The sequence below is a fragment of the Crinia signifera genome, chromosome 2 (genome assembly GCF_055691185.1).
Source record: "Crinia signifera chromosome 2, ASM5569118v1, whole genome shotgun sequence".
Taxonomy (NCBI): domain Eukaryota; kingdom Metazoa; phylum Chordata; class Amphibia; order Anura; family Myobatrachidae; genus Crinia; species Crinia signifera.
Window position 1 is genome coordinate 309,901,856 of NC_139218.1, and position 15,908 is coordinate 309,917,763.

General features: G+C 43.2%; 1 protein-coding gene across 1 annotated transcript in view; it reads right to left on the bottom strand.

Moving 5' to 3' along the window:
* LOC146057556 (von Willebrand factor A domain-containing protein 8-like) overlaps positions 1-15,908 on the bottom strand; it is a 132,625-nt gene that overhangs the window by 19,898 nt on the left and 96,819 nt on the right. The window contains exons 4-5 of the mRNA XM_083168924.1: positions 10,521-10,677; positions 8,305-8,413 (exon numbers count right to left, since the gene is read on the bottom strand). Of these exons, the coding sequence (XP_083025050.1) occupies positions 8,305-8,413; positions 10,521-10,677 (266 nt within the window). The remainder of the gene's footprint in view (positions 1-8,304; positions 8,414-10,520; positions 10,678-15,908) is intronic.

Consider the following 15,908-nt stretch of genomic DNA (forward strand, 5'->3'; position numbering starts at 1 on the left):
ATACTTGATGATTTTTGTAATCGTTGTTCACTATTTCAAGTTTTTTGCGCTTGAATAAAACCAGTTCTTGGTGATACGTTTCTACTTGGTTTTTGAGTTTATCTAGCCAGCCTTCGCTTTTGTCTGCTGCTAGTTTCTTAAGGGATTGTGTCTTAAAGGTATCAATTTCTGCTCTTACTAAAGTAAAAAAAGTAAGAGCAGAAATTGATACCTTTAAGACACAATCCCTTAAGAAACTAGCAGCAGACAAAAGCGAAGGCTGGCTAGATAAACTCAAAAACCAAGTAGAAACGTATCACCAAGAACTGGTTTTATTCAAGCGCAAAAAACTTGAAATAGTGAACAACGATTACAAAAATCATCAAGTATATCGTTGGCTCTTGGGTGATTCGTTTGATCGACGTGGTGGTCGACGGCCCCCTAGATATAGACAGCAGAGAGATCACAAGTATACTGATTACTCCACTGTGGCATCATCCTCAGAAAGCGAACACTCCGATCATCGTAGTAATAGGAGTGATTTTTTAGATCCCGGCCTTCCTCCTACCCACAGAGGAAAAGGCAGAGGAAACACACGCGACGGGGGAGGGGGAAGAAAGGTGGGCAGACCACGGAAATATCAAATATGATATTTAATTTATCATCACACACTCTCTCGGAAGCTGAGTCATCTGTCCTGTCCCTTGGGTTATCATTTGTCCCTACATGTCGACACGACACGTTTGACTGGACGGTTGATAACTACAAATTTTGTAGAAAATTAAGACTACGTGAACATTTCCCTCCAGATACTTCTACCGAGGTGACTGTACAGAATAAATGTGTCAAAAAGAGTACCTTTGACCCGGGTTCCCGAAATGAGAGCATAAAAACATTCTCTCGGATGTTGAATGCCGACATGAACCGACTGACCGAGGCCAAACCTCTATATCATAATCTTACCACCCCACAAAGGGAGGCCCTTACTGCCCTTAAGAACAATCGGCAGATTGTTATACGCCCTGCCGATAAGGGCGGGGCTGTAGTAGTCCAAGACTGGGTGGACTACAACGCCGAAATCATTAAACAACTCTCTGACACCAATACTTATGTTAAGTTGACATGTAATCCTACAGTAACCATTAAAAAAACCATAGATCTGATAGTCCAGACTGCCAAAACATGTAATATGATTGATGAAAAAACCGCAGATTATTTGACAGTGGACTATCCATCCACACCCATCATATACACTTTGCCTAAAGTGCACAAGCGGCTGGAGAGCCCACCAGGCCGACCTATCATCTCGGCACGTGGGTCGGTTCTCCAGCCGCTTGCTGTATATGTTGATCAATATCTGCAACCGTTGGTGTGTAAGATCCCCAGTTACATACAGGATACTGGGGACTTTCTGTCCAAAATCAAAGATTTACAAATTACCCATTCTGATATTTGGTTAGCAACCATGGACGTACAGTCCCTTTATACTATCATCCCCCATACAGCTGGGATGGATGAAGTCCGCAGAAGTTTGATGGCGTCTTCACATACGCGACCACCCATAGAGTTCCTATTGTCCCTAATTAACATCATTTTGACAAAAAATTATTTTGTGTACAGTAACCAGTTTTATGGTCAATGCAATGGGACTGCTATGGGGAGTAATATCGCGCCGGCATACGCCAATATCTATATGGCGGCTTTCGAGAATAAATTTATCTATACTACCTATGGTGACAAAATACAGAAATTTTTCAGGTATATAGATGACATATTTATTGTGTGGTCAGGCACCAGGGCAGAGTTTGAGTCTATGATAGGATGTCTTAATTCCCTAAATGAACCAGTCAAATTTACATTCAATATTGACAGAACAAGGATTAACTTCCTTGATGTGACCCTATACCGTGATGGAGATAGGTTGGGGACAACTCTATATAAAAAAGAGACTGATCGTAACACCCTCCTCAGAGCAACCAGCCAGCACCCCACGACTCTTAAGGAGAGCCTCCCAGTGTCCCAATTCCTAAGGGTACTTAGGATTAACTCATCTCAAGAACAAGCCTCAGCACAAATAAATGAAATGAGGGACCGATTCCTCCAGAGAGGGTACACCACCACTACTGTCGATAGATGTATAAAAAAGGCATACACTCGACATGCAGAGAGTCATCGACCTGAACAACATCAGCGAAAGATGGAAAGGATGACATATGTGAGTACGTATGACCATACTTCTAATACTGCAAATAAAGTCATCAAGAAATACTGGCCCTTACTAACTACGGACCCAGCACTCAAATTGGAGCGGACACCACCACCTATGAGTGCATACAGGAGGGGACCCAATTTGCGACAACTATTAATGCGCCCTCTTGTACAACCATCTCCCACTGCTGATACCTGGCTCCGAAGCAACAAGGTTGGATGCTTCAAATGCACATCATGTACCACATGTAGAGCGATGCTTACTGGATCATTCTTTGCCCACCCGCATTCTGGCAAGAAAATTAAAATTAAACATAAACTCACATGCACGATGGACCACGTGATCTATATGCTCACATGTCCCTGTGGACTGTACTATATTGGACTTACGACCCGAAATTTCCGTGATCGGATGGCGAACCATCGACTGTCTATAAGGTCTGCCATCGAAACCGGTAATTCTGATAAACCGGTTGCCCGCCATTTTCTTAAACTCAAACATCAGACATCATCTCTTCGGTGTATGTTAATAGATCATGTGCCCAAACCTCTTAGAGGTGGCAACAGAGAATTACTTCTCAAAAAGAAAGAACCACGTTGGATCTTCACACTAAATACCATCGACCCCAATGGGTTGAATGAGAATAACCCCCTTAATGTGTTTTTGCAATAGGTGATTTATCTGGTTGGCAACTGGTCTGTAGACACAGCACACATGACCTCCTATCATTTGCCATAATTTCTTTCGTGGCGTGTGCGGTGTCATGTGTGATTTTTAACTTATATGTGATGCATTATTTTGTATAACACTCTTGTTATTTAAGTGATATCTATATATACTGCCTTGGTGCACCTATCTTTACCTGGCGTAGCCTAATCATTATAGCTGTCCTTATATTATATTATATTATATGCCCCATTCCCTATTTCTGGTGTGAATCTATGCAACCCTTCCTGTGCCGATTTTTGTAGTATGCATGGGTGATTCTATGTAACCTTTTTATTTGTCATTATCTGTGCTGGCTATGTTTTACTAGATCCAGCGATGCTCTGACATGGGCCAGTGAGCGATGCACTCACCCTTGATCATTTGTTATATGTTGTTTGTTTTTTATTTTTGTATGTCTCGTTCGTACTTATATTGGATGACGCTTTGCCATAGTCACGTCTATAACACTGACTTGATGACCTAATATACCCAGACAGATTGTAGTTAATACTACATATGCGGATGTCCTTCTTACAAATACGTCCCCATAGTAACAGTGCTACGTGAGGTCATAGCTTGACATGCTATTTGGACCGCAAGCACCCACATTGGATGGGCGCCAGTCATGTGACTGAAGTCAGCTGGATTCACTACCCAATCCGCCGTCCGGGACGGGTGGAACGCAGCTGACGCGCATACTTCCGGGTCCGGGTGCCGTATGTGACAGCGTGCGGCCCTGGACACTGGTGACAGCGCGGCTCATCGCGTCTCCACACGATCTCGGCGGTCAAGGTAGTTTATATCTACAACTTGTTCCCCCTTCCCAGTGGTTTGTTGTATATACGATGACTGGCTGCTTTTATTATCTTATGGCTAGAAGGTTGATTGGTTGCTGATTCACAATACGGGCACAGTCTGATGACTGTAGCCTATCAGAATGGCTTTATGCACCTGATGGTTAATTAACTAGTGGGAGTGTTGTTCCCTGATTGGCTATGGTATATATGGGGCACCTTGGTAGACTCAGTGTATGCTTGGCTTACCTGGGTGATACATTGAAAAGTATATCCTGTCTTGACAAAGACCCTTCGGGGGTCGAAACGTCGACCATGATTTATCGTTCCTAATAAAAAGCATCTATTTTACCTGCAAATTGGTGAGTGCCCTCTCTGGTTTACAATCAGGACTTTGTGAATATATATATATATATATATATATATATACAACATTATCATAATAAGCTGGGTTAAGGGCATACCAAAACAAAGAGCCCCCCCTCATGTGCCTAAATCTAATCCCCCTTCCCTGACCTAACATTAATCCGCCTCGGCATACTTACGTTTGGCATCTCAGCCGGAGCTCGATTAAGGCTTTGGGGGGCCCAGGGTACTTAAAAATGGGGGCCTTAAGGATTAAAAGTATTATTAACTACAATATTCACCTAAGGTGCTGTCTAATATAAAGCCCAAGAGCCTAAAACTTAATGAAAGCAGTAAAAACCCTTTCAGTACAGCCTGCCTTACAGTTTTGCTCTGTTGCTGGCAAACAGGCTGTACACAGAAAGCAGCAGAGTGAGCCTGTACATTTCTCTCACGAAGCAGCACAGCTCCGCTCTCCTGCTCCAGACGCCGAGGGATCCCCGACTCCTTTTTCACAGCAGCCTGCACTCAGGGCCAGCAACAGAATTATTGGGGCCCCATACACTGATATCGCTGTGGGCCCCCAACCCCTATGCTGGAACATAAACTGTAAGCGCCCTGTGCCCATTACTGGATTAGTGTGGAGCAGAGAGGGAGGGTTATATTAGGATGGAAAACTAGCCTGGGAACTTTCTGGGATCAGCCCTATTTCTGCAGCCTGCGCTCTATCAAACTGCCGTGCTCCCTCACCTTGTTCTCTATCACATTGACGCTCTGCCTTACCCCGCGGCCTACACTCTGGGCCTTATTCTGGTTAGGTTGGTGAAATGTATGTACGGTCCATTTCACCATACGTTTCCCATACGCGGACGGTGAGCGAAAGTCCGCCCACAGAACAGCCGCATACGGACGGTCACAAACACCGCCAATGGGGAGTGGCGTACACTTGAGCATACGCCACCGTATACGGACGGGTCTCCTCTTAGACACTGTTAACTGGTGTACAACAGAGCGTACGCCACCGTATACGGACGGGTCTCGTCCGTTTTCACACCAACATCTTCCGTATATCTGAGCGTACGCCACATTGCATGGACAGGTCTCGCCTTTTTTCAATGGAAAACTCAGTGTGTGTCACCGATCGTGAGAGTACGTCCGTGCACGGTGGCATATCCTTCACATATATGGCACTGCAAATCTTGCCTTTGAACTATAATTAAGACAATTAATTAATTATTCTAACTGTTATTCTATAATTGTTTTCTATTAACTCAATGTTCTACCTTAATAAACACCCTAATAAAACAACATTTTAACCCTCATTACATGTATATTTATTATGTTCTAATGTTGCAATTTAATCACTATCTATGTGTCCCCACATTGGTTTTACTTTTAAATAAAGTTCTGTTGGTGTTACAGTGAAAAAGTTGACACATGTCGACTTCTGTGAATTGAGTGTCCTGCTTTTTAAAGTATACAAAAACACTTACTGAATGGGTGTAGATGGTTATAAAATAACTACCTTGACATATATAAGCAGGTCTTAGAATGAATCTTACCTAAAATTAAAACAACCTTTACATGTAGAGAAGTGTAGAAAGATATGCTTCCAATGTGTTTGAGGGCTGTCTGTGGCTTGCAGGTAGTGAAATCATGGTTTTCACTTAGTAAGCTGCAGCATTGCTTATTACATTCAGGTGAAGTAATCAGCGTTAATTAGCAGACCCAGGCGTCCGCTCTCATACGGTATCTCTAGGGGTGGTCTGGAGCTATCTTTGGCGTCCGCCTGTTTTTGGGCCAAAATGCATGGTGCATTCGCCGATCGAGCGGTTGTAGCACCGTACATTTTTGGTGCACACCCCCGTGTACGCCCATGTTTACGCCCAGTTTTCCTCATTATTCCGCCCGCTCCCCTAAAAACGCCCCCATGCCACCCACAATGACCGTACTCTTGCGGACAGGTTTTTTCGCACGGAGGGTCCCCTTACCCTGCAGCCTGCGCTCTATCACACTGACGCCCTCCCTCACCCCATGGCCAGCACTCTCACCCTGATGCTCTCCCTCACCCTGCGGCCTGCACTCTCACCCTGAGGCTCTCCCTCACCCTGCTGCATGCGCTCTATCACACTGATGCACTCCCCTCACCCTGTGGCCTGCGCTCTATCACACTGACGCAATCCATCACCCTGCGGCCTGCATTCTATCACCCTGACGCACTCCATCACCCTGCAGCCTGCGCTCTATCACACTGATGCCCTCCCTCACCCTGCAGCCTACATTCTATCACACTGACGCAATACCTCACCCTGTGGCTTGCATTCTATCACACTGACGCAATCCTTCACCCTGAAGCCTATGCTCTATAACACTGATGCTCTCCCTCACCCCATGGCCTGCACTCAATCCCCCTGAGTCACTTGCTAACGCTCAGTGACTGGCTGCATGCCCAGCCAATTAGTGAGCCGTCACTCAGCTGTCCTGCTCTTCTGTAATCTTCTAGCAGCCACTGCTGTCAGGGGAGCGAGGAGCGCATGCAGTGCCACAGATCAGATCATAGGAGAGATCCAATATGTGGCGAGTGGCCCTTCCAAAAAGTGGGGCCCAGGGGTACTGCCCCCCCACCTAATCCAGCTCTGATCTCAGCCATCAGGATTCCGGTGCCAGCATCCTCATTCATTTTGGAATTCTGGTGCTGGTCTCCTGGCAATAGTTGGAATTTCATACCGCAATAGTGGGGATGCTGGCATCCCGATTACCATCTGGAGACCAGTGACGGAATCTCGACATCAATGAGAATGCCAGAGGCGGTATCCCGCCCACCAGCAAGAATTTCTCCGATCATGATTGGCTGGTGGGCGGACCTAACACTTGGGCTGTGAGCAGAACCACAGATGTAAACAGAAGAGCACAGTTTGTGTACAGCATTCCCGGAGAACCACAGAAGACAGCGAGCGCATGAGTATGATTTCTTTCCAGAAAAACCCAAATGGATTCTACATAGACAAGAGGACAGGCCATCGGTGGACCCATATGTAATGTATGAGTGGATGATTGTAGCATGTAATAAAAGTTTTACTGTTCGTATGTGTCTGTGGTTTTTCCCCCACTATTTGTACTGTTATGGAACTACAAGCCTCAGCGGGCCCTTTAATGCCCCGCGTGCTTGTACTTGTGGTTCTCCAAGTCTCTGTATGCGGTGCAGACTTGCTGGGACTTGTTGTTCCACAACAATACACAATAGTTTGTTCTATTTTTTACACAAACATCAGCCCAGTGCCTACCGCACAAGGGCACCGGGGACAGCCTGGGCAGGTAAATTCTAGAGGGGGGACCCCTTCATTAGTTCCCCCCTACACCAGGATCCCTGCCCAGGCTGACTGGTCAGGGAGTGAATGCTTTGGCCGGAGGACTTGTATAAAAACTCTCCCACAGCTGTGGCATTACCCTGCTGGCTGGTTGGGCCTGATGCTGGTTCTTGAAATACGGGGAACAAAACAAGTATTTTGTGAATCAGAACTGGCTCTTAAGCCTGGTGCTGGTTTTGAAAAATCCAAGGGACCCCTAGTGGCTTGCCCCGTGATTTTTTAAACCAGGACCGGGCTTTGAGCCTGGGGCTCAGGAAGGGGGACCCCGCTCCGTTTTTTTAAAATGTACTTTTACACATTGTTATGCACAGAACCATGCACAGATCGCACTAGTTTTCCCAATATCACCTCCTATTAAATTTGCAAGTTGAAGTGTGTTGAAATCAACAGATGAGAGAGATTTTCACGCCAAAAAGTGGGATTTTTACAGCAATTCGCATCCTGTTAAGTTAGCGATTTCTAAAAATGTGCAAATTTGGACGTTGTTTGACTAAAAATCGCAAAAGTCGGGATATCTCATCCCATTAAATGTCACCCTTTATGTCTACATATCTACATGACCTTTTCCATAATTTTTATAAGAAATGTCTGTTGTTGTATTGATTTTTATTTTATGTGCGTGCTTTGTACTTTGTGTGATGTTTCTAAATATAAACAACATTACAAAATTAAAATAATGTTGGTTGCCAAGTTTAAAGCTCTATTATATCATAAAAATGCATTGTTATATTCCGCATCATAACACATAGACCTGATAACATGTGTGTTCAATTTCACGTAGACATTCTTCTGAGATACACATAGCGGTACATGACCATGGGCAATAAAGACTTTCCAGACCAATTTCCTTGTCACATTTTACTGAACTCTATATATAGATCAACGTTAAGTAACAGATTACCTGCAGGCTGTCCAATATAACTCGCAGAGACTGGACATGTCTGCGGACAGCTCTTGAGAAACGTTCATATGTAGTCGCATCATAATCACTCATCTGAATTTCCTTTAACCTAAAAACAATGTAAAGAAAATGGATTATTAACATATACAAATGCTTAAAGAGCTTGTATACATTTTAATTGAAAAGAAGAATGCAAAAAACAAAACAAAAATATTAAAGGAACAAATACATATACAAGAATACATACCGATGACTGGCAGGCGGGATGCCGGCGGTCAGAATACGGATTGCAGCATTCTAATGGTGGGAAACCCGAAAGGTATCCCATAAGTATACTTGCCTTGCCCCTACTACCCATAACTCTTCCTGCCCCAATTTGGCCATTGGCCACACATTCATGCTAGGGTTCATTTTCTTGGGAGCCAATTATATTTTCCGATTGTGGGAGGAAACCCAGGCGAACAAGGTGGAAATATTCCGATTCATTGCAGTTAGAGCCATGGTGGGAATCGAACCCATTACTGTGAGGCATTAATTCTAACCATTACACAATGAGTATATATGTCTGTGTTATAGATAAATACATTTTCTCTCTCTCTCTCTCTCTCTCTCTCGTTCTCTATATATACAGTACATATGTCTAGCATCTGATTGTGTGTCTCCGAAACACTGCCATCTGTTGGCAGCGAGTGAAACTACATCTTTCTCCCCCACACATTCAAAAACACAGACTAAAAGCAGACTAGGTTCCGAAGCATTTGCTACGAGTGGGCTTACTAATATATATATGTGTATTTGTGTGTGCGCAGCATGATGTGGCTGAAGTCACAACTAGGTGTGTGTGTGCCACATCTTGTGTGAAGCGAGACTGGCATGAAATAGGCAAAAGAAGCACACATGGGAGTGTCATGGATGTGTACATATGGGTGTGGATCATTACCATGACCACAGGAAGGCCGACATGCATTAGATCGATCACTGAAGGTCGACACACTCAAAAGGACGACATGGCTTTAGGTCGAAAGGGCCATTAGGTCAACACAAGCATTAGATAGACATTGGGAAAATTGTCAGTCAAAAGGTCAACAAGGGTTTTGTACCTTTCTTTTTGACCCGAATGTCGACACAGTCAACATGGATACCGTATCGGTGCATTTCTGCCCTCGCCATGCTTCGGGCACGGTGCCTCGCTATGCTCTGCACACTATTATAATCTCCCTCCATGCCCTAGTGAAATACTGCATGTCAGCACGTCAGCTCAAAACAAAAGTGAATACCACATGTCGACCTTATGTTTGTGTCGACTTAATGACATTCTTGACCTAAAGCCATGTCAGCCTTTTGAGTTTGTTGACCTTCAGGGGTTGACCTAATTCATGTCAACCTTTTCAGTGACAACCTACTGAACGTATACCGTAGATGCATGCGCCTGATTCACACTTACAGGAAAGGCAAACCTGTGTCTGAAAAATCTCTGGTGGTGCAAATATCATAAATAAAATGTAAATGGAATGTTGCCGCCATAGGGAAGAGCAAGCACAGAAGCCTGCACCTTGGGTGCCTAACGGCTACTAAATGCAAACATTCGTTTTTGCAATTTAAATGACCACGCCAAACTGAATTCTCCCCTTAAACTGAATCTGGCAACAAAGCAGCGATTTATAGTTTATTTTTACTATGAGCTATAACCACAAAATGACTTGGCTCTCAATGCCATAGCCCCATGTTTTGCCCATTTGACCAATTACAAATAAACTTTTGGATGGACAGGCCCCACACAAACTATCTAACCAAGATCTGCTTAAGCAAATACAAACTAGGAATTATATGAATGTGTTTTTTTTTTTTTATTTCTCGTTTATTTCTAAACTCAGTACAAATGGGAACTGCTTTGTACCATGGCTGTATGTCAGGTTGTAGAAAGTGCTGAAAGTCAGGGAACAAATGCAAAAATGAATCATCAACATAATTTCCCATCTAAAAGCACTTTGTATTTGTTGCACTTCATTAACCTGACATATGTGTCTAACATTAGCCCAGCATGTAAACAAATAATTGTCAGTAGCAATTCAAGCAGAAAATGATCCCCATGCAGACACCTTGACGTTAATTGCTATCTTTGTATAATATTGACATAGGAGCTTTGCACTGTAGACATATATCAGAAATGACTAATGCAGAATAAAGTTTGGTGTACTTTTATTATTGTATGTTACCTCTGCTTAAAAGCCTTCTCGGCCATTTCTCTAGCAGCTCTTTTCACTTCCTCAGGGACAGCATCTTTTTCAGCTTGGGACACCTGGTGGACTTTGTGTCCTGCATCTAGGCGGTATGGACCTCCCTTTCCACCGAGTCCAGCTGTGTCCCTGCCTCCTGTGAAAGAATATTCGGTTTATTCTTTTTCATGATTTTCCAATATGCACCAAGATAGATATCAGTATCATGCCTGAGTAATGTGACTATTCCATGTGATAGGCGACATCCTCATCCTCATTTGGCTGCAAAAAACTGTGTACAGGCAACAGGTATCCAAGATGTCCTGCACCTTTGTATCATTATTACCAGCGGAGGCTCCTCCCTGACTGTAGAAGGTGGGCTGTTGTCCTGCTGGGTCTCCCCCACTGCTGTCCAGGGTCTTGGTGCCTAGACAATGCAGGTGACAGGTGCCAGGCCCGGCGCATGCTCAGTATTGGCAACGTTACTGCACAAGTGCAGATCCTGGCTTCTATGGGCTGCATTGGCTGCAGCCCATAGAAGCCAGCTAGGGCAGCACGGTAAGGCAGGGAGTGGCTTCCTAAAGGAAGCCAGCTCTCTGCCTATCGCAGCCCAGACTTGCAGTCCCAGAGGGAGTAAACACTTCCCAATGGGAATGCCTACTACAGGGATGCCAGTGCAGTCTCACGTACTGCATCTGACTTCACAAGGCTGAGCAGGGTTATATAGGATAGAAACCTATGACACCCATTGCCTTGAATTTACTTTGTAGCACTAAATAGTGCACCTCTTTCACAGTAGTGGTGCCAGGAGCTGGTGAATGGTACATTTCCCTATTCTCTAAAATTATATATTAATACATTTATTTCACTTTAATTTTGCACACGTTGGTTTTTATGATTTATTGGCATCAAATTACATTCAATATCACATTTGAATTAACATCTTGTGTTAAACCAAGTGTATGTAATTGACTGTCCTAACAGGCAATCATGGATAAATTACATTGTTACCAACATCCGTTATCACACTGTTGATCAGAGGCGTAACTCTGGGAGGCAATGGAGCCATCTGCCGTTGGGCTCCTGCTCCCAAGGGGGAACCTCTCCTCCCCTGCAAGTTTAAATCAGTTAATTGAAAGCCGTTAATATCACTTCTGAGGATGACTCCCCCTCCCAGCAGGATCATATACATCACAGTCTCTTTATTTAAAAAAAATATACATAACATACATGAATACATACATACACACATGCATACATATATTTAAAGAAGGTGGTGTGTGTTTGTGTGTGTGGGGCACCAATATTTATCTTGCCTCTGGGCAACTGGGATGAACTTACGCCACGGCTGTAGCTTGCCAATATGACAAAGGATTCGCAAAAAGGTTAAACAATAACTACCCCCCCACACACACACACACATGCTGCCACCGGGAGTTGTAGTTTTGCAATTAAGCTGAATTAGGCACAGAGTTCTGGTATTATTTATCCATTATATAATATAACATGTAAAACATAACATCAGCTTTCTGAGAAGAACATAATTTGCTGTATACAACAAGTTATCCTTCAGAGTGCGGTAAAGTAACAATTATTGTATTACTGGGTGAACAGGTTTCCCATCCCAGCAATCAGCGCATTATTATCTTTGTGAGGATGGATGCTGCTTATATGACAATTCAGAGCTCAGCAGATGACTGACAGTCTGTATGCACCTTGGGGTGTATAAGCCGTAACCCTCCCTAAGAAAATGCATCATTGACCTCTCTCTTGACCCTGACAATGTGAACACTAATAGACTTATGTCAGTATGCCCTCTAGGGAATGGCTGGGAAAAAAGTCTACTACAGAAAACACTACAGAACTAGAAAAAGGTTTCCCTCTCCCAAGCCTGTGTTCAATGAGCCTCATGTTAGTCATATGACAGCACCATCTGAAGGTCTTGTCACTTTCACTGTTGTTGTCCTTGTCGGCCTGAGCCTCATTTTGCTCCCCTAATGAATAAGTCAGGTGGTATAATGGCCATGGGACTATGCAAAAATTCCGAAAGCTATTATAGGTTTTCAATTACTCATCCACTAACAATTAGTAGGTATCAGGGTAGTAGCTCCTGCTGGCCCCTAAGCATTTGGGCCATGTGAGTATGTCACTGAGGAACCAATTCAGGTGGAGACAATAAAAGTGCTTAAATAACAGAATAACAGACTGTTACATCCCTTATGGTATATGATATTCAGAATATACGTCAGGGAATATGCTGGTGGATCCTCACAGAAGAATTTTTCATATGTAATTGTCCATGTAAAAAAACATACAAGACCGTATATAGTGTAATACGTCCACATAAGCCATAGACTTCATTCTACACCAGTGCAGATGTATAGGGACTGTGCAGATTTTTCCTTACACCAGATGAACGCAGGGAAAGATTTGCTTACCCAACTCACATCAATGTTGATGTAATAAAACCTATCAAGGTATCTTTAATGGAATCGTATCCCAACTCACAGTGTACAAGTGTCGATCTTTCCCATAAAGGTATCTTTAAAACACCAACAAGGAGTGTATAGTGCGTACCCCAACTTACTGATAAACGCAGCTTGGTAGTCCTATAAAGGTTTCTTTGAGACCATGCAGTATAGGTCAAACCGAAGTTTAATGAATTCCACTACCAACATACAATGTTAAAACATAAAATAAAATAGTGAGGATATCTCTGTAGCTTCTAAACCATAGGTTAGGCAGATTTCCTAATACCAACCAGCATCCTGCTTCCCAATCACTGATCAGCAGTCTGCTTCCATATTACAATTCAGTACCCTGCTGCTTCCTATTACCAATTAATCACGTTTTAGCTAGTACTATTTATTGGGTAATTCCCTAACATGTTAGGGATTAACCCAATGATGAGGTTACCTAGACATGATTGGTTAATCCATAACAAAACAAAAATCCCCCAAAAACTTACTAAATATACAGTATTACAATTCTAATTAGTAATGCTTGAATGGCGCACTTGCATTCTTTCTCATTGTGTGTGACACTACACAGAAGTCCAAGCAGATTCAATTTATGATGAAGTAGTCTGGTTGGGCAATAATATCCTCCCACATTGGGGAACACCACATTGGTGCACCGATCACAGCCATAGTGTGACTGGTTTCCAAGTGGTGCCAGTGACAACAGGATGCTGCCTGGTAGCAAAATCTAATAAAAAGTGATAACTGATAAGATGTCAGATTAAAGCGGGGTACACATCAGATTTTGCCGATATAGTGCATACACATACACAATATCATTCAGTGGCCACATCCAGGAGCATGCGGTCGTTGATGATAATGTCAGGATTTTAATACATGTAAGTCGACAGAAGGGGTTGATAATGAGCACGCATCGTTAATGATATAGCGTGTACACACTCAACAATATGCATGAAAATGTTAACTTTATTGCTATCATGAATATTGTTTAAAATATTGTCTAATGTGTACCCTGCTTCAGACCTCATTGTGTGAAAGGTAGAAATCACCTTTAGACATATATCCACCATACTGCATTTGAATATGTACTGTATATTTAATTACTTTGTACTTTGGCACAGTACACGGATTGAATTCTACATCTGGGCGATTAAAAAATATAATGACACCAACCTCTTTTTAACCTAATAAAATAGCTAAAACGACAGTGATGAAAACATTGCACTATAACTAGCTAAACATCTTATTTTGTGAAAATCGGTCTATTCCTTTACCATAGCACTGAACCAGTGACAGCCCCCTCACATAGATGCATTCCACACGGATTTAGCATTCATTCCTTGCTGACACTAATTAGTTGATCAAACTGTCAGAAGTCAGGAAACGCGACTTACAACTGGATGGCTATGGACACAGTGTGAGAAGTTATTTACTAATAAAAATAGTATTACTGCAGAAAATTGGCCACAAACCAGCCAGTGACATGAAGTATGTGCAATTTCCTGCATTACTGCTTTACATATGTACAGCAATCATTGTGATATCCTTTGTATTATTATTTGCACGGCAATGCGACAGAAGCATCAGAAACAAGCAACTCAGAAATCTTGCCTAATTATCTTTTTTTATAATAAAACAATAATATATGAACCAATTTATATCATATCAATACATGGAAACTAAATGGAAAATAAATAAACATGCCACAGTATTACACATTCATAAATCCTATTACATAACCCAGCAGAGATGACGCCGCTAGTGGCGCCGCTGATGGCTGCCTAGGCACTGTTCAGCTCGGTGGGTATGTGTTCCCTGTGTGATAACTGTACTTAATGTTACCTACCTGGCTGTAGCAGTGACCAGTGGTGCTGCTGATGGCTGCCTAGGCGCTGTGCAACTCGGTGGGCATGTGTTCCCTACATGTAATGTCTTAATGTAATGTATGTAATGCCTTCCCCCCCCCCCCCCCTTCATCCCTGCTTGATGCTGCACTGTAAAGCCACAAAAAATTCCTAGTGTGCGCAAGCATACATGGCCAATAAAGTTGATTCTATTCTATTCTATGACAAGATTGCAGGTGGCTGTTTTCTCTGGAAGAGTGAAAATGGGAGCAGTGACCCAGCAGAAAGGTTATCTGTGCGGGGTATCATTAAACAGGAAGAATGACAAGCCTCACATCTTACATAATAAAGATGATCACACACCGGGCCCTATATTATGCTGGTGCCACTGCCTCTAGCACCTGATTTCACAGGTGTGAGGCCCCAAATTGCAGAGACAAATGCTGACAAGAAAGGCCAAGAAAGAGCAAGCATGAAGTGTCAATAGAAAGTAAATATGACAGCCTGCCAGCATTCCTAAAGGAAAGGTGTCCGTAATATGTGCTAAACACATGTATGTATCTCAAGGACTTCCATTCTAATTGAACTATGACAGCCCCCTGCAGGAATGATTATTGCTATTATTATTGTTATGTCATAACAATGGGCCTGATGCAGAATCCTTGCAAAACTACAACCCGCTCGCAGGGTCCAGCCCCACGGTGTGCCCGGACATCCCGGCTGCCCCCTAGCTGAGACGCCAGGCACAGGCCAACCAATTTTCGGGTCACACCGGCTGCATGTGACGTCACGCAGACACTGCAAAACTCCCCTCGAGCAGTCCGGACATGTGTGCAGTGTCCAGAACGCTCACACAACATAGTTTGTTGCCGCCCCTGAATGGTTGGTCGCAACCCTGTCACAGAGGAGAGAGAACGCAGTTTAAGTGCTCACGCATACGAAGATCTCCTGAAATCGGTGAGTAGCGATTTTTGGAGATATGCTCTGGAATCAGAACAAAAATGATGTAGTCAAAAAAATAAGTACTATATACGGTAATAATAATACATATTTTAACCTTTTAT